General features: G+C 41.5%; 1 protein-coding gene across 1 annotated transcript in view; it reads left to right on the top strand.

The window, feature by feature from the left end:
- Positions 1 to 19,652, top strand: part of LOC124804906 (lipoyl synthase, mitochondrial) — a 112,466-nt gene that overhangs the window by 29,544 nt on the left and 63,270 nt on the right. Inside the window, exon 4 of the mRNA XM_047265282.1 lies at positions 7,370 to 7,427. Within this exon, the coding sequence (XP_047121238.1) occupies positions 7,370 to 7,427 (58 nt within the window). The remainder of the gene's footprint in view (positions 1 to 7,369; positions 7,428 to 19,652) is intronic.

Raw genomic sequence — 19,652 nt, 5'->3', positions numbered from 1 at the left:
ATTTTCTGTGTGCTGTCCGAGTACTGACTACTGCCCCACATAAGTGTGACCCCAATTGGCAGGTTTCGAAAGCTGACTGGAGGTTTTACTCCTCCCTGGTGACCTTTGAGGAACATTATTTTTCCAATTGTGATGACCAGTTAGAACACCTTACGAATGTTATCCTTACTGCCATTGAACGTTCCATTCCTCGCACGTCATCTTTATTGCGCTGTGTCTGGTCCCTTCGTGGAGTGAGGCGCGCTGCGGTGCAATTCACACGTGGACACATGCTCTCTGCCATTTTAACTGTAATCCTCTGATGGTGAACTGTATTTATTATAAACAGTTGTGTGCGCAATGTCGTCGATTCTTCAAGATAGCAAAAAATAGATGGATTTCATCTACTAATAAGAATAATATTTCCACTCCCTCTTCCATTGTGTGGGCCAACCTCGGATGGCTATCTGTGACCAAAGCCCATTCCCCAGTTTCCATCCTCACCATAGCAGATGATGATGTTGTGGACTCCACTGCTATCTCCAACACCTTAGGTTGCAATTCTGTGGATATTTCGAGCTCCACCCACTATTACCCTGCCTTTCTCCATCGGGAATTAGTGGAGGTGGCTCAGGTGATACTCTTCTCCTCTCAGAATCGTGAATGCTACAAAGCCACCTCTACTGTGAGGGTGCTAGATAATGATCTCACTTCATCCTGATCTTCCGCCCCAGGGCCAGACGATGTTCACATTCAGACGTTGCAGGACCACAATTGCGTCTGGGCAGATGGTGTGTTTTCCTGATGCTGGAATGAAACAACTGTCATACCCATGCCTAAGCTTAATAAGGACAAACACCTTCCTTCTAGCTATTGCCCCAGTTCTCTCATCAGCTGTCTTTACAAGGTGATTGAACATAAGATTTGTCTCCAGCTGGTAAGGTAGCTTGAGTCTCGCAATTTGCTAACCCCTGCATGATGTGGATTTTGAGTGCGCCGTTGTTCACCATCTCGTCACTTTGTGAACCCATATCGTGAACGGTTTTCTGTAGAAATACTAGACTGTGGCCATGTTTTTTGATTTGGAGAAAGACTAAGACACATGCTGGAGAGCATGTATTCTCTACATGTGGGGGGGGGGGGGGTGGTTCAGAGGCTGCCTGTCCCATTTCCTCCAGTAGTTTTTAAAAACACAGTTTTCAAGGTATGTGTGAGTTCTGCTTTGTTGTACACCTTTATCCAGGAAACCGGTGTGCCTCAGGGCTCTGTCCTGAGCGTCATCCTCTTTGCTGTAGCCATTAACCCTATTATGCTCCTTCTCTCGCCACACATCTCCAGCTTCCTTTTTGTCGATGATTTTGCGAAATGTTGCAGTTCTCTGTGGATTTGTCTCCTTGAGAGCAGCATCTTCAGCAATTTCTTGATTGTCTTTAACTGTGGCACATCAACAATGGCTTTTCTTTTCCCACTGACAAAACGGTCTTTTTCAATTTCTGGTGGTGCAATGGTTTCTTTGACCATCTTTAAATCTTCGGCCTTTTGCTCTTTCATTTGCTAAAACCGCAAAATTCCTGGGGATTGTGCTTGATAAAAAACTTTCTTGGTCCTCCCGTGTACCTTACCTAGCCGCCCACTGCATCTGATCCCCCAATGCCGCACCCTCTTCCATTTGCACCGATCCCTTGTTCTTTTGAAACTTTTGTGTGTCTGCATGTCCGTCCATCTTACGCCATCTCAATTCAATCTACAACTGTGGCATGCCAGTTGAGTCTGTATACAGAAACTGCCGAATTACTGCTGTCGTACTGGCATGATGATCTCCTCAGCAGATAAGCATGCCTTTTGTCTGCCATGTCCGACCACCCATCCTATGTCTGTTTCTTTGATGATGTATGAGGTGCGTCTCTCTGTTACCTCCTGGAGTTGGTTTTCGGCTCCTGCTCCAGCATCTTAACTTCATGTTACCTGCAAATTTCGCAGTGGGTGTGGACCCTTCACCACCTTGGCTTCGTGTGGTGGCCCGTTTTCAGCTTGGCCTTTGTTTGCTTCCTGACACTATTCCAGCCTTGCTCTATTGCTTTGTTTCATGACCTTTGCATGGAATTTCGCGATTATACCTTTGTGTATACTTATGGCTCACAGGCTGACCATGGTGTCGAGTGTGCCTTCGTCATTGGCACAGACGTTTTTTGGTATCAGCTTCCGGAACACTGCTAATTATTTACAGTAGAGCTCTTCACCCTGTATCAGGCCATGCATTTCATCCGGCGACACAGGCTTTTCTATTGTGTCATCTGCTCTGATTCTCTCTGTGCCCTTCAAAGCCTCTGTGTGCTATACACCATCCATCCCTTAGTGAAACTGGTCCAGGAAAGCTGTCACTTGCTCACTCATGCTGGAGCCACTGTGATGTTTATATGGGTACCTGGTCACATCAGTCGAAACAAGGCTGTTGACGCTGCTGCCAAGGCTACAGTTCTCGTACCTCAGCTCACTAGTTCTTACATTCTCTCCAATGGCCAATGTGTTGCCGCCTGTCAGATGGGAACAAGCTCTGGGCTATTAAGTCCCCCTCAGCGGCTTGGACGACCTCTTCTTGGACCTCTTGCCATGAGATCATTTTAGCTAGGTTGCATATCGGGCAGTCTTTAGCCATCACCATTTGGTAAGTGGTGCTCCCTCACCAATTTGTGCTCATTGCTCTCAGCCTTTGACAGTCTGCCATTTCCTGACAGAATGCCCTTTTTTTAACTGCTTATGTTCTCGTTTGTGTTTGCATTCTGAGTTGTCAGCTGTTTTAGTGAACGACACATGGGGTGTCGACCGTGTTTTACTTTTTATCTGTCATAGCAATACGACGAAGGCAATTTAATGAAATAACAAGTTTACTGTTACCAGTCACTGTTTTATTTTTTCCACGACGCGTTTCGAAGGTTTAAACCTCCATCATCAGGTGAATTTACATTAGTTAGTATTACATGTGTGTGTATGTTGTGTTACGGCTTTGGAGGAACTTGTGGCACTGCCTAGTGGAGAAACAAGACGCTATTTCAGAATATGGTTTTGGATAACTTTTGACAAAAAATTAAACTGATATCTAATGGTAAACTTTAATAAGTAAACTAGAGTACCTCCAGTGGTCACAAGTTCTTTTTCTGTCGTAACACTTCACACGTATACTGCCACATTTGTAAACAAATATGGCATCTGGAATCAGCTGGGTGCAAGGTTCATACAGCAGAAGAGAAGACATAATCGCAAAGTGCAAAGAAAATACATCGTAACAACATTATTACAGAATAATCGTTTAAACCATTTGCAGGTGTTTGTTTTGAGGTGTCAAATATATGTGTGTGTACTTCAGGTGGTATATAAATCCAATTTTGAAAGGTTAAAACAGCTAAACATTCGTACTCGTTTATGCAATCAGGTGGAAAGTTAAAATGGCTTAAACTTCATACTTGCTAATAACAATTAGGTAAAATGTTACAGGCTTGAATTACAATGATCATATTGGCAACAGCAGTAAAATCATACATAGATGACTCTCTTAGAAGAAAGAGAGAGAGAGAGAGAGAGAGAGAGAGAGAGAGAGAGAGAGAGAGAGGAAGGAGTGATTATATGAGAGCAAATATTTACATGACAAGGTGTCTTTAAGATTACATGTTGCATATATTAGCTGCCTAAAGGTTGGGGTAATACACTGGTTAATGTTATAAAGTATGCAGATAAATATACATTTGTGCCAGTAGTTGATGTACATACAGTTTTAAGCTGACAAGGGGTACAAGCTGTTGGTGTGATGGATTATCTGTGAATGAGGTCAATCTCTTGTACTCTTGGCAGCTGTCAATATTTATGGTAAATATTAGGATGTGTGCACGTGTGTGTGTGTGTGTGTGTGTGTGTGTGTGTGTGTGTGTGTATTTTAAGAGTGTAGACAGTTGCTGAAAACAGAGATGATACTATTGTAAATATTGTCATTTAAGATGGATTCTGGTTGTTTCATTTGGTGTTTGTATATTTGGAGTGTTTCAAGGATGTCTAGCTTCCTGCCTTTTGGTTGGATGTGTAGGATGCTAATACTTGTGTTGTTAACATGGTGTTTTGTTTCATGTAGGTGGGTAGCTATTGCTGATGTGTGGTATTTTTTGTTTTTTAGTGCTGCCATGTGTTGCTTGAACCTTATCTCAAATGATCTGCCTGTCTGTCCTATGTAGAAGCAGTCACAGTCCAAACATTCAATTTTGTACACACCTGTGTGATGAAGTGGGTCTCGTGTGCCGATGTTGTGGGGTAACTTCTGTCCAATCTTGTTGTCTGTTGTAAAGGATATGCTTATGCCTTTCCGTTTGAAGACATTAGCAATCTGGTATGAAATGTTACCCAGAAAGGGGATTGTATGGAAGGTGTTATTTTCTTTTTGTTTTTTGTGTTGTGATTGCTTTGCCATTATTGAGTGTTTTAGAGTGTCTACTATGGAGCTGTTATAGCCATTTTCAATAGCTGTTTGTTTTATTATTTCAATTTCTTGATCACATTTATCTTCTGAGAGTGGTAGCTGGATAGCTCTATTAATCATGTACCGGTATGCTGCCATTTTGTGTGCTGTGGGGTGGCAAGAGGAGTTGTGGATTGTAGTATGTGTTGTGGTAGGCTTCCGATAAATTTCAAACTGATGTCTGTTATTCTTTATTGTAATGGTAAGGTCTAGGAAATTTATACTGTCATCTTTTTGGTGTTCAACTGTGAATTTTATGCTTTCATGGGAGTTGTTGAAAAACTGATTCAACTCACTGATGTCATCTTTAGTGCCTTTGATTAAAATTATGATATCATCTACATATCTACATGAAACAAAACACCATGTTAACAACACAAGTATTAGCATCCTACACATCCAACCAAAAGGCAGGAAGCTAGACATCCTTGAAACACTCCAAATATACAAACACCAAATGAAACAACCAGAATCCATCTTAAATGACAATATTTACAATAGTATCATCTCTGTTTTCAGCAACTGTCTACACTCTTAAAATACACACACACACACACACACACACACACACACACACACACACACACACACACACGTGCACACATCCTAATATTTACCATAAATATTGACAGCTGCCAAGAGTACAAGAGATTGACCTCATTCACAGATAATCCATCACACCAACAGCTTGTACCCCTTGTCAGCTTAAAACTGTATGTACATCAACTACTGGCACAAATGTATATTTATCTGCATACTTTATAACATTAACCAGTGTATTACCCCAACCTTTAGGCAGCTAATATATGCAACATGTAATCTTAAAGACACCTTGTCATGTAAATGTTTGCTCTCATATAATCACTCCTTCCCCTCTCTCTCTCTCTCTCTCTCTTTCTCTCTCTCTCTCTCTCTTTCTTCTAAGAGAGTCATCTATGTATGATTTTACTGCTGTTGCCAATATGATCATTATAATTCAAGCCTGTAACATTTTACCTAATTGTTATTAGCAAGTATGAAGTTTAAGCCATTTTAACTTTCCACCTGATTGCATAAACGAGTACGAATGTTTAGCTGTTTTAACCTTTCAAAATTGGATTTATATACCACCTGAAGTACACACACATATATTTGACACCTCAAAACAAACACCTGCAAATGGTTTAAACGATTATTCTGTAATAATGTTGTTACGATGTATTTTCTTTGCACTTTGCGATTATGTCTTCTCTTCTGCTGTATGAACCTTGCACCCAGCTGATTCCAGATGCCATATTTGTTTACAAATGTGGCAGTATACGTGTGAAGTGTTACGACAGAAAAAGAACTTGTGACCACTGGAGGTACTCTAGTTTACTTATTAAAGTTTACCATTAGATATCAGTTTAATTTTTTGTCAAAAGTTATCCAAAACCATATTCTGAAATAGTGTCTTGTTTCTCCACTAGGCAGTGCCACAAGTTCCTCCAAAGCCGTAACAAAACATACACACATGTAATACTAACTAATGTAAATCCACCTGATGATGGAGGTTTAAACCTTCGAAACGCATCGTGGAAAAAATAAAACGGTGACTGGTAACAGTAAACTTGTTATTTCATTTAATGTCAGTAACAGTCACGGTAAAGCCTAACCTAAAAATGTTCGCATTTCAAGGCCATTTAACTTTTTAGTTCTGGACCTCTATTTCTCTGACATATTTTGTAGACCTTTCTTCAGTTCCTTGTTTTTAGCTGTCTTCACTTCCATCAATTGGGATTAACATGTAGTCATTTTTAGCTCTTCTCTTTGTCTTTGTGTACTACAGTTTTGATTAGGGCGCATATGACCTTAGTTGTTTTTGCCCCCGAAAACAAACAAACTGAAATTATGTTAGCAATGTTAGGTTGTAACTTAATCTGTTCAACTGTTTTTGATTCAGATGTACTTAAAATGTGGAAAGTTTGTTGTGACGTACATAACTGGTTAAAAAATCTCTCTGGATAATTATGAGCAGGAGATAGAACTAGTGAAAGTATGCATGGAGTGGATGTCATGCATTCAAAGGCATATGCCGTATCTCTTCTTTCTTCTTGCCCATAACAACATTTTTATCGTTAATGAGCCTCTGTCACTGATGGCAGGCGATGCATAGGGCATGGTCTGTGTAGCACACCACTGTAAGAAATGCACTCGGATAGTGATCTGAACAGCTACAGGGTAAATGCTTTTGGCAAGCTGTGAAATGTCTGAACTAGCAGCAAAGTACTGGCAGGTTTTTGTATATGCGAAGAAACAGCTGGCATTATGTTTTCAGATGCTGTATCATACCTAGTTCACATGCCCAAGTGTTCTTTACAGCTGCTGCTGTTCCCTTTTCGTAGGGGTGGGCGGGGAGACGGATGGTGTACTAAATGAATGCAGCGAAACTAGTCACCAAAATGGCTCAAAATATTTGTCAGTGTCATGATACTACATAACGTGTGTATGATTTATCCATATTACAAACTCTTCCATAATTTTTGTGTGAGTAGGAAGTATATTGTATAGATACTGTGTGACGCTGTTCTAGTATTAGTAGTAAATTCATTTTTGTGAAACCCATTTCCTTAACAGTCCTCATGTGACTAGTTCATCAGCTGAAGAGTTGTGCTAATCCCAATAACTACAGTTCTGTGTGCGAGAGTTGAATATCACATACATTTACTGAATAAAGTCTTTAGTGAGAAATCTTTTGTTAAATGGAGTGAATGGGAAATTTCTAAAGAAGCATTTTTAATTTCGAAATACTCCCAGTGAAGTTCTAGTTTTCTTGTACCCTGTCCTTTTTTATTACTCTGTTTCTTTCTTATGATGAACTGTTGACATATCTATTCTTCAGTACTTTAAATGATCATTTCTCTCTGTTAGATCTCCCAGATGGTGGTTCCTACCATTTTGCCACGACTGTGATGGAATTAAAAAAGCAGTAAGTACATTATTTGTAGAGCCAACCATTCTGGAATTGCCTGTCATTCTTTTGTCTTCTGGATTAAATATTGGAAACTCGGTTTTATTATAAGTTTGATAACAAAGTATCTCTTATACCAGGTATTTCTAAATTCACTGAAGAATTCAAAGGATGTATGCAGGGTATTGGGTAGATAGTGACAGGAGTAGAAACATCTGGTAATGAACCATTCCTTCCCATGCTACAGGAGCAGTTCTATAAATCAGAGGGATCTAGTCTCTTGCCTCTTCTATGAAATAAAATAATAATTTGCTGTTACTTGTGTAATTACAACATTTGCAAATAAACTAATTGATGTGATAACAGTGAACAGTGCTGAAGTACATACAAAATGTATCATATTCACATGTGCCACCACACACAAGCCACATTTAACCCTGTAAAAGCATTTAGACTTAATCATTGATGCCTGCTCGTTGGTTATAGTCACAGTAACAAATTAAACTTAACTCTGTCTGAACAGGCCATGAAGGCCCATCGGTACCGACAAGCCGCCGTGTCATCCTCGGCTCACAGTTATCACTGGATACAGATATGGAGGGGCATGTGGTCAGCACACCATTCTCCCCGCTGTATGTCAGTTTACAAAACCAGAGCCGGTACTTCTCAGTCAAGTAGCTTGTCAGTTTGTCTCACAAGGGCTGAGTGCACTCTGCTTGCCAACAGCACTCGGCAGACTGGATGGTCACCCATCTAAGCGTTGGCCCAGCCGGACAGTGCTTAACTTCGGTGATCTGGCGGGAACTGGTGTTACCACGGCGGCAGGGCCATAGGCCATTGTCACAGTAAAGACTATTGATCTTTCATCCGGCAGATGAGTGTGTGGTATGTTTTGATCTTATATCAGAAATAGTATGTCTTTGAAAATAGGGTGTGGACATTGTTAGCTACATCCCTGGCATTCACTAACCCACATGAACCTTCTGCATGGTGGATCATGGCCAATGGTTGAGCTCAGTCTTTGTTGGCTGCATACAAGTGTGGTGAACCTTGTGAAGCCCCACAGTCCTTTGAATTAATGTCTTTTTATGTTTATTTTGTGGCTATCGAACTAGAATATATGGGAGCTTTACATGGAATCACACTTGATTATCAAAATAACCTGACTAGGTGCCTACTGTGTATATGCATCTCTTACACTTTTCATATATTGAAGTTGAATTGAAGTAATAACAGTACAATTCAAAGTACTCTGTATTGTTCCTCAATGTAGCACACTGTGCTAAAAATGCCTAAGTTTGTCCAGTGTAATTAACAATTATGTTTGTTTTATATTCACACTGAAGTAACATTTGTTGTTGCATTTCCACATTAGTTAAACAAGTAATCACTGATCATGGATGCCTCTTCATATATGTTTTACTCTCAGTATGTTTCCCCCACAATAACTACTGAATCTCAAACATGACCCAGTATCAACCATAATTCAGGGTGTATATGCGCCGGACAGCTAGAAAAACCCAGGAATTTTTCATGGTTTTAGTTTTTAGTTAAAACAGATAACTCTAACAAAGAAATTTATTTTAGCCCACTACTGCAGAATAATACTGCAGCAATAAGGCATAAACGAGAGAATAACACCAAAGTAAAACTTTAGTTTCAAGGAAAATGTGTCATTTACAACAACTAGACACTGTGTGACACAATCCACACAAAAGTGTCTGTAACAACATTGTGCTTTCAAAGCGCCTTTCTCAAGAGTCTCGTTTTGATGAGTGCGACATCTACATTTGCACATTGCTGCAGGAAACTATTGCGAACAGTGGACTGAGAAGCATTACTATCAAAGTAAATTTCCTTTTATACAAGATGAATTAAGTTACATGTGAGAATGTGTGATGAGTTTCTTAAATCAATGAGCTTTAGACTGTCATTCAGAACTTAACATTTAGAACCAACCACAAAGAAAAATTTCAGGCCCAGAAGACGAATCATATATGCTATTACTTAATATTTTACTGGCACATTTGTGTTTGATATATCTTAAAGGGTACCACGTGCTAGAAAAGGTCAAGATTCAAGGTTAGTTTTTCATATTTATTTTAGTTCTTTCTTGGATTACAAATTGTGCAATAATGATGGCAAAAGTTTAATTATCCTTTAAAAAAAGTGTGAAGCAAGTTCGTGAGAAATTGCGCATGTAATTGGGTTTCCTATGGAAAGGTTGAAGTGCTCGACAGAACATGTATTCAGCCAGGTAACCCACAAAATGTCCTGTGCACAGCAGTGAAATTTATAATCAGGCTTGTCAGAAATATTCAGCTGCTGCAATTTAAGCCGTGTTCTTAGGACCCTGCCCAATCACACCCTCAAAAAATTTATGACCAGTGTTGTGTGTGAAAGCTTAGCTTTTGTTGTAGCTATGCTGTATGTATATTAACTTAAGCCACTAACTTTTCCTCTTTGTGTGTTTCCACTATTTAACAGTGACATTGCTGTTGGCTGACAACAGTATGTGTCCTATGCTCTCAATATCTGCTGTCATTGGCTTGCAAGATCACATGACATGAGCTATAATAGCTGACAAAAGCACACGAAAGTTTCAGTTTCAGTGCTTCGGAATCTACTGTGGTGTAGTAGGTTGAATTCCTATTTGTGCATTGTAAATATTGCTGAGCATCAAAGATCTTTTCAAAACACATTGTTTTTTGCTGGGTTTCATTTCCATAATGTTTGAAAGTTCTATGCTGTTGTATGAAACCTTCAGCATTCAAAGGGTTAATAAGTTTTATAGCTCTGAGGGCAGGTATATTGTCACTTAACACAGAAAAAATTTGCTTTCACTAGTGGTATAGTGTATTTTCAGCAAGGAAAAAATGTATTTTAACTGGAAAATCTGGAAATTTTTTTCATTATCCATATGTACACCCCATAATTAATCCCTTGTGCCATTACACAGATCAACTGAAACACTTTCCATCTACTAACTATTAATTCCACTTCCTAATGCGTATGATAGCTCTGTGCAGTACTTCAGCACTGATTCCACTCCCCACGCAAAGACACTGTATGACTCCTAGCACTGCGGCATTGTCATTATACAGCAAGACAGTGCTTTCACAGAGAAAGTGTTCTTGGTTCCAAAAGTTCCAGGAGCCAGCTGTTAAGTAAGGAGTACTGTGTTGATAAGTTATGACAGCAAAGATAGCAGTATGCCTTACAACATGTGGGTGCTGATCTTGGTAATTGTGAATACTGCCAATCCTCTGTAACTGTAAGCTCTGTGAATGCTTCATTAATCATTGTGGCGAGCAATGGTGAAACATTGTGTCATAGGGAGCATAGTTCTTCACTTGAACACTCGGGTTTGAGGATGATATAAACTTCAGAAACATCGATGTATGCTATATGGCAGTGAAGTGGATGGCTGTTGAAGTGCTACAATTGTTTGCTGGTGATGTCTGGGATGAGAATATATTCATGATATTAAATGTGATATGAGGTCTTTTGAAAATATCTCATCCTTTTATATTCAAAAAGATGTTCAGTGTATTGAAGAAACCCTTAGATCAGTAAGGTGGCTTAGAAACTTGTGCTTCTTCGCAAGTTATTCAATTACAAAAGGCAAAATTACTTGGCAAGTAACAAATATGTATGGAGCTTCACAAAATCTTCAACTTCTGGTGTTGTGCTCATGCGGAGGTGTAATGGGGATGGATATCTGAAGAGTTGACACAACTGGGAAGATCGTTATATTGTCGCAATATGTAACTTGAGAAAACAGCTGCGACTCCAACACACTAGTCTTACTAGAATATGACAATGCTATATTTATGTGTTTTAAGATGACATTGCACATTAAACCCAATGAAGTGTTCCAAATGATAACACTATGGGCACACCACCTTAAATTACATAGCTTACATGTGGCAAATGAACTTGGAGTATCCTGTTCATCACCACTATTACAAATAAACTGCACTGGGAATCTCACAGTCTGTAGTCACGAACATTCATTGAAGGTAAAAAATTCAGGCAGTCAAGGTACGAACAGAATCATATATGCCAAAGCAATAAAGCTTATAAGTGTTAGGAATCCACCGGTGTTTGCTATCTCATTGCCACTGAGACTGAGAAATTAGTAGAGACGAGGAAATCTTTTTACCCTCACAACACTGTAAACTGGAACTGGCAACTGTGTTCATGAGTGCTTTTGCAAACACACCATTTTGTTAAAGTCAGTCATGTTTTTCGAGCCTGCAAACATACAACACAGTAGTGAACTGTGTAGTAACTTGTCTTCCACAGAAGCACATGTGGAAAACCAAGACAAAGAAATTACAGCTATCAAGCTGCCAGTTTCAAATGTGAAACACAAAACAGAAAGTCACAGGGCCAGGAAACCTGGCTGGAACCATACTAACTTTATATTTCATGATCTTCTCCATTATTTTTGAAGGAGACCCGTATTTGTGGATCTGTAGCTGATAACATATTTGTTTTGGAATTAATCCCTACAGAGATTAAAACGTAGTAGAGCTCTTTGCTTGTAGGTTATGTAACTATTTGTAACTGAAACTACATTGTATGCTTTGTAGGGATTAATTTTCTGTTGGGCATTACATTAATTAATATATACATAGTGTGATTTAATCAAATTTATACTTTTGAAACGTACTCTTTTTGCATAATTTTTATGCAATAGTGCTTGATAATGGGGCTGCGACTCCAAAGCTAGTGGTAACAAATAGAAGTAGAAATAAAATAAAACAAAGTGTAACTGTGAAACTTAGTTTTCCAAAACAAATGATTAATTTTGACTGACATGTCAGATGATGCACTGTTTGTAATCTATGGAATTACAGATTTCTCTAAGAAACCAACAAACCCCTCATCCTCTCAACAGTGTAGACTCACCAAAAGTGCAGAGACAAAAAGACAAAGAATAACCTCACTGTTAAAATTGTTACCATATTTCAGTAGAACATTACTGACTTCAGAAAACATGGAAGAATTAAGATACTTCATCTCCCAGTACCTACTGCAACCTACATCCTTCTGAATCTGCTTAGTGTATTGATCTCTTGGTCTCCCCCTACGATTTTTACCCTCCACGCTGCCCTCCAATACTAAATTGGTGATCCCTTGATGCCTCAGAACATGTCCTACCAACCGATCCCTTCTTCTGGTCAGGTTGTGCCACAAACTTCTCTTCTCCCCAATCCTATTCAATACTTCCTCATTAGTTATGTGATCTACCCATCTAATCTTCAGCATTCTTCTGTAGCACCACATTTCGAAAGCTTCTATTCTCTTCTTGTCCAAACTATTTATCGTCCATGTTTCACTTCCATACATGGCTACACTCCATACGAATACTTTCAGAAATGACTTCCTGATACTTAAATCAATACTGGATGTTAACAAATTTCTCTTCTTCAGAAACGCTTTCCTCGCCATTGCCAACCTACATTTTATATCCTCTCTATTTCGACCATCATCAGTTATTTTGCTCCCCAAATAGCAAAACTCCTTTACTACTTTAAGTGCTTCATTTCCTAATCTAATTCCCTCAGCATCACCCGACTTAATTAGACTACATTCCATTATCCTTGTTTTGCTTTTGTTGATGTTCATCTTATATCCTCCTTTCAAGACACTGTCCATTCCATTCAACTGCTCTTCCAAGTCCTTTGCTGTCTCTGACAGAATTACAATGTCATCGGCGAACCTCAAAGTTTTTATTTCTTCTCCATGAATTTTAATACCTACTCCGAATTTTTCTTTTGTTTCCTTTACTGCTTGCTCAATATACAGATTGAACAACATCGGGGACAGGCTACAACCCTGTCTTACTCCCTTCCCAACCACTGCTTCCCTTTCATGTCCCTCGACTCTTGTAACTGCCATCTGGTTTCTGTACAAATTGTAAATAGCCTTTCGCTCCCTGTATTTTACCCCTGCCACCTTTAGAATTTGAAAGAGAGTATTCCAGTCAACATTGTCAAAAGCTTTCTCTAAGTCTACAAATGCTAGAAACGTAGGTTTGCCTTTCCTTAATCTTTCTTCTAAGATAAGTCGTAAGGTCAGTATTGCCTCACGTGTTCCAGTGTTTCTACGGAATCCAAACTGATCTTCCCCGAGGTTGGCTTCTACTAGTTTTTCCATTCGTCTGTAAAGAATTCGTGTTAGTATTTTGCAGCTGTGACTTATTAAGCTGATAGTTCGGTAATTTTCACATCTGTCAACACCTGCTTTCTTTGGGATTGGAATTATTATATTCTTCTTGAAGTTTGTGGGTATTTCGCCTGTTTCATACATCTTGCTCACCAGATGGTAGAGTTTTGTCAGGACTGGCTCTCCCGCGGCCGTCAGTAGTTCCAATGGAATATTGTCTACTTTGGGGGCCTTGTTTCGACTCGGGTCTTTCAGTGCTCTGTCAAACTCTTCACGCAGTATCGTATCTCCCATTTCATCTTCATCTACATCCTCTTCCATATCCATAATATTGTCCTCCAGTACATCGCCCTTGTATAGACCCTCTATATACTCCTTCCACCTTTCTGCTTTCCATTCTTTGCTTAGAACTGGGTTTCCATTTGAGCTCTTGATATTCATACAAGTTGTTCTCTTATCTCCAAAGGTCTCTTTAATTTTCCTGTAGGCGGTATCTATCTTACCCCTAGTGAGATAGGCCTCTACATCCTTACATTTGTCCTCTAGCCATCCCTGCTTAGCCATTTTGCACTTCCTGTCGATATCATTTTTGAGACGTTTGTATTCCTTTTTGCCTGTTTCACTTACTGCATTTTTATATTTTCTCCTTTCATCTATTAAATTCAATATTTCTTCTGTTACCCAAGGATTTCTACTAGCCCTCGTCTTTTTACCTACTTGATCCTCTGCTGCCTTCACTACTTCATCCGTCAAAGCTACCCATTCTTCTTCTACTGTATTTATTTCCCCCATTCCTGTCAATTGCTCCCTTATGCTCTCCCTGAATCTCTGTACAACCTCTGGTTCTTTTAGTTTATCCAGGTCCCATCTCCTTAAATTCCCACCTTTTTGCAGTTTCTTCAGTTTTAATCTACAGGTCATAACCAATAGATTGTGGTCAGAGTCCACATCTGCCCCTGGAAATGTCTTACAATTTAAAACCTGGTTCCTAAATCTCTGTCTTACCATTATATAATCTATCTGATACCTTTTAGTATCTCCAGGGTTCTTCCATGTATACAACCTTCTTTCATGATTCTTAAACCAAGTGTCAGTTACGATTATGTTGTGCTCTGTGCAAAATTCTACCAGGCGGCTTCCTCTTTCATTTCTGTCCCCCAATCCATATTCACCTACTATGTTTCCTTCTCTCCCTTTTCCTACACTCGAATTCCAGTCACCCATGACTATTAAATTTTCGTCTCCCTTCACAATCTGAATAATTTCTTTTATTTCATCATAAATTTCTTCAATTTCTTCGTCATCTGCAGAGCTAGTTGGCATATAAACTTGTACTACTGTAGTAGGTGTGGGCTTCGTATCTGTCTTGGCCACAATAATGCGTTCACTATGCTGTTTGTAGTAGCTTACCCGCATTCCTATTTTCCTATTCATTATTAAACCTACTCCTGCATTACCCCTATTTGATTTTGTGTTTATAAACCTGTAGCCACCTGACCAGAAGTCTTGTTCCTCCTGCCACCGAACTTCACTAATTCACACTATATCTAACTTCAACCTATCCATTTCCCTTTTTAAATTTTCTAACCTACCTGCCCGATTAAGGGATCTGACATTCCACGCTCCGATCCGTAGAACGCCAGTTTTCTTTCTCCTGATAACGACATCCTCTTTAGTAGTCCCCGCCCGGAGATCCGAATGGGGGACTATTTTACCTCCGGAATATTTTACCCAAGAGGACGCCATCATCATGTAATCATACCGTAAAGCTGCATGCCCTCGGGAAAAATTACGGCTGTAGTTTCCCCTTGCTTTCAGCCGGTCGCAGTACCAGCACAGCAAGGCCGTTTTGGTTATTGTTACAAGGCCAGATCAGTCAATCATCCAGACTGTTGCCCTTGCAACTACTGAAAAGGCTGCTGCCCCTCTTCAGGAACCACACGTTTGTCTGGCCTCTCAACAGATACCCCTCCGTTGTGGTTGCACCTACGGTACGGCTATCTGTATCGCTGAGGCACGCAAGCCTCCCCACCAACGGCAAGGTCCATGGTTCTTTCCTATAAATGATAATTATAGCATCTTGTCTCTCCTCCTCAACACACTTACAAGCGATTGCTCCCATACTTGTGCCCAATCCGGAGATCATATGTAGTCTTTATGTGCTTACCCCCCCCCCCCCCCCCCCTCGAGAGTTCTCTAGACAATGAGGCACCTAACAACCATATTTCACAGCTTCCCCATCCATTCATACTATGGGAGGAGTCAATCGTGTGCAATAGGGTTGCACCCCTCCAGGGAGCTCGTTGCTCTTTGGTGGGTCTGTGCTTGGCTACTATGGGGCCCCAACCATTGCAACATCATTTCCCTCCCATGCTGCAATCTATCCTCTTGCTGTTTTTTTCGCCTTGTCTGCAGAACATGTCTGGGCTGTTTTTGGAAATGTACTGTGCATTTTCGATAATCAGTATCAGAATACTCTCCACTGTTGCTTTTTTCTTTCTTCAATCACCTTCTCCTATCCTTCCTCCTGGGCCCTCCTGAAGGCCAGCCCACGCGTGTGACGTGTAACAGGTGACTGGATAACGCACAGTTTCCAGCCCCGGATTGATAAGTAAGGTTTGCACGTACCCCTGGTATACGTCAGGCCAGGGTGGGATGATTGCCTCAGTTGGTACCTTCCCAAATTGATGGTTGGTCCCTGTGTCAGGTGTTCGGGAGGTGCGATCAGAGGTATGAACGGTCACCTAAGGCAGGTGTGCCCCCCTTCTGAAGGGGCCCCCCAGTTGGAAGGAGCACACCATCGGAAATGCTGGCAGTTGTGGGCAATTTTCCCACATTGAGCCAAACATCATCACAGTTAACAGCTGTGAATAATAAACAGACTGAGGCTAATGATTCAAAGCTGCACCAGGGTTCCTTGTGGTTTCACATACTGTAGACTGTCATTCCTTTGCTATGGTAAATGCATTTATTATTCAGAAAGGTGTTGATGCAATTGCTGGCCCTGTGAAATCCTGCTACACAATGGCACTTTGGTCTTGGAAACTACTTCTGATTCTCAAGCACAACTACTGCTTGCAGCTTTGTTCCTCCATGGTTATCCTGTTCGTGTTGAGGTCCATAGAACGCTGATTTCTCCCCATGATGTTATTTACACTACACTGCTCAATTGTCTGACCGAGGCAGAAATCCAAACATGTCATTGCTGTCCATCGGGTGATGAAAAAGATAGATGCCTCCTTGGTGCGAGCACGCGCGCGCGCACACACACACACACACACACACACACACACACACACACACACACACACTCTCTCTCTCTCTCTCTCTCTCTCTCTCTCTCTCTCTCTTTCTCTTTCTCTTTCTCATTTTTGGTAGAGTGGTACTTCTGTCAAAGATCAAAGCAGAGTATGAAGTTATCCCAGTCAGACTGTATAGTCTGAACCCAATGTGCTGCTAGCAGTATCATCATTACAACCACATGCAAGAGTCCTGTCAACACCCAGCCAAATGTGTAACCTGAGATAGGGATGTTCACCAGGGAAATTGTATGCCTCCGTCTCCCTGCTGGATCAAGTCAATGGCGGCCATGCCGCCGCCTCCTGCGATTGTCCCGTGTACCTCGAGGAGTGGCCTGTCCAGGAGATCCGAGTGAAGGAAAAAGTGCCTTACCTGGTTGCTCGCAAGTTTTTGGCTAATTGGAAACCCTGTGTTCTAACATCTGGCACCTACAGTACTGTTCCTGCTGCAGCTCGCTCTACGAAGGACGTGGCCGTGCAGACGTGCGACCTCAAATTTAGCACCGTGGTTGTGAAAGCACCCAGCATCATGTTAGTGTCCCTGTTTCCTCTTCCAGCTGTGCAACCAGCTGTTAAACTCTCACTTCAAGGGGACGAAGCCACTAGCTACAAAGCTGGCAGGATGGAAAGGACAGAAGACTCCCGTGAAGACTTTCTGTGTCCCTCCAGCCAACCGACACTTGGGTCTTCCTCTGCTAACTGGAAAGGCTCGAAGAAGTCAAACAGAGGCAAATGGTCCTCTCCTTTGCCGATTCAAAAATCCTCTTCGACAGTGTCGCAAAGTGATACCCTTGCCTGGCCAACCTCTGTGTCGCCAGTGCGCACCACCAACTGTTTTTCTGCCCTGGACTCTGCAGGCGACAGAATAAACTGCCAATGCTTCTGTAGACCTCATAGAGCAGGATCCTCCTGCCTCTGTGCCCTGTAGCAGCGAGTCTTCGAAGGCCGCCACTCTGGAGCCGCCGGGGTGACAAATGGAGGTCCAGAACTGAAAAGTAAATGGCCTTCACTGTATTGCTTCAAAGGATAAAAAGTAAAATGCAGTTGGAGCCCATGCGTAATTCACAAAAATAGCTGATAACTCAAACCGCTAACACAAACCAAAAGTGTAAGCGGTTAAAAACAAGGGCATTCTGTCTGGCAAAGACAGACAGTCAAAAGTCTGGTGCAATATGCACAAAGTGATGGAGGAGCACCACTTAACAAATGGCAATAACTGAAGATTGTGCCTGATGCGGAATCCAGCGAAAATCGTCTCACGGCAAGAGGGCCAATAGGAGATCGTCCAAGCTTCCCTTCGTGATTCTCCTCCAATGGAACATTTGCGGCCTTCGAACCAATAAAGAGGATTTATGGCTGCTCTTAGAATCACAGTGTCTATTTGTTCTCTGCCTTCAGGAAACAAAATTGCGTCCTCACAACTGATTTGAGCTCTCGCATTTCTTCCCAGTGCATTTTGAAGTTCCCACTGGGGTCGGCATTCCATCTCGTGGGTGAGTCATGCTGCTCATACAGGATATACAGGATGATGACAATAGTCAACCCATCTCCATTACTACCCATCTTCAAGCTGTTGCAGTTTGCCTTTTCATTCCTCCCATGACTTTTCCCCTTTGTACCATTTACATCCCTCTATCATACGATGTTTTCAGGGCAGACTTCCTCCAGCTTATTGGGCAGCCGCCTCACCCCTTTCTGTTGCTTGGTGGCTTTAATGCGCACCATCCCCTTTGGGGTTCTCCCAGAACCTGTCAGAGAGGTGCCCTCTTGGCTTTCTTAATCAGCTTAACCTATTCTGCCTTAACGCAGGAGCATCCACTTTCCTTTCAGACTCCACGCACACCTATTCCCATTTGGACCTAATATTCTGCACTGCCCAATTTGCCCATCGTCTAGAATGGTCTCTTCTCTCTGACACACACTCAAGTGACCATTTCCCGTGTGCTGTCTGTCTGCTGACTCCTACTCCACCTCTGTGCACACCCAAGTGGCAGCTTACTAAGGCCGACGGGAGGCTTTACTGCTCCCTGGCAACCTTTGACAAACATTATTTCCCCTGTTGTGATGACCTGGTGGAATATCTTACAAACATTATCCTTACCGCCGCAGAATGTTCCATTTCTCGCACTTCCTCTTTACCGTGCCGTGTCCTGGTTTCTTGGCAGACTGAGGCATGCCACAATGCAATTTGCATGTGGAGACGTGCTCTCTGCATTTTTAACTGTCATCCTACAATGGCAAACTACATTAATTATAAACAGATGCGTGCACAGAATCGTCGTGTTCTTTAGTACAGCAAAGAAGCTAGCTGGATTTCGTTCACTAGTTCTTTTAATAGTTCCACTCCCTCTTCTGTCATTTGGACCAACCTCCGATGGCTCTCTGGGACCAAAATCTATTCCCCAATTTCTGGCCTGACACTCACAGACAATGTCACCGTGGACCCTATTGCTATCTCCAACACTTTGGGCTACCATTCTGCGGAGATTTTGAGCTCCTCCCACTACCATCCTGTCTTCCTCCATCAGAAACGGGCAGAGGCGGCTTGGGTAGTACTCTTCTCCTCTCAGAATCGTGAATGCTATGATGCCATCTTTACTGTGAGTGAGCTAGATAATGCTATCACTTCATCCTGATCTTCCACCCCAGGACCGTACGAAGTTAACATTCAGATGTTGAGCATTTTTCTTTTGTGGGCAAGCACTTTCTGCTTAACACGTACAACCGTATCTGGACAGAGGGCACATTTCCCAGACGCTGGCGTGAA

This window comes from Schistocerca piceifrons, chromosome 7 (assembly GCF_021461385.2).
Source record: "Schistocerca piceifrons isolate TAMUIC-IGC-003096 chromosome 7, iqSchPice1.1, whole genome shotgun sequence".
Lineage (NCBI taxonomy): Eukaryota > Metazoa > Arthropoda > Insecta > Orthoptera > Acrididae > Schistocerca > Schistocerca piceifrons.
Note: the sequence above shows the minus strand (reverse complement) of the source record. Positions and strands in the feature narration are given on the sequence as shown.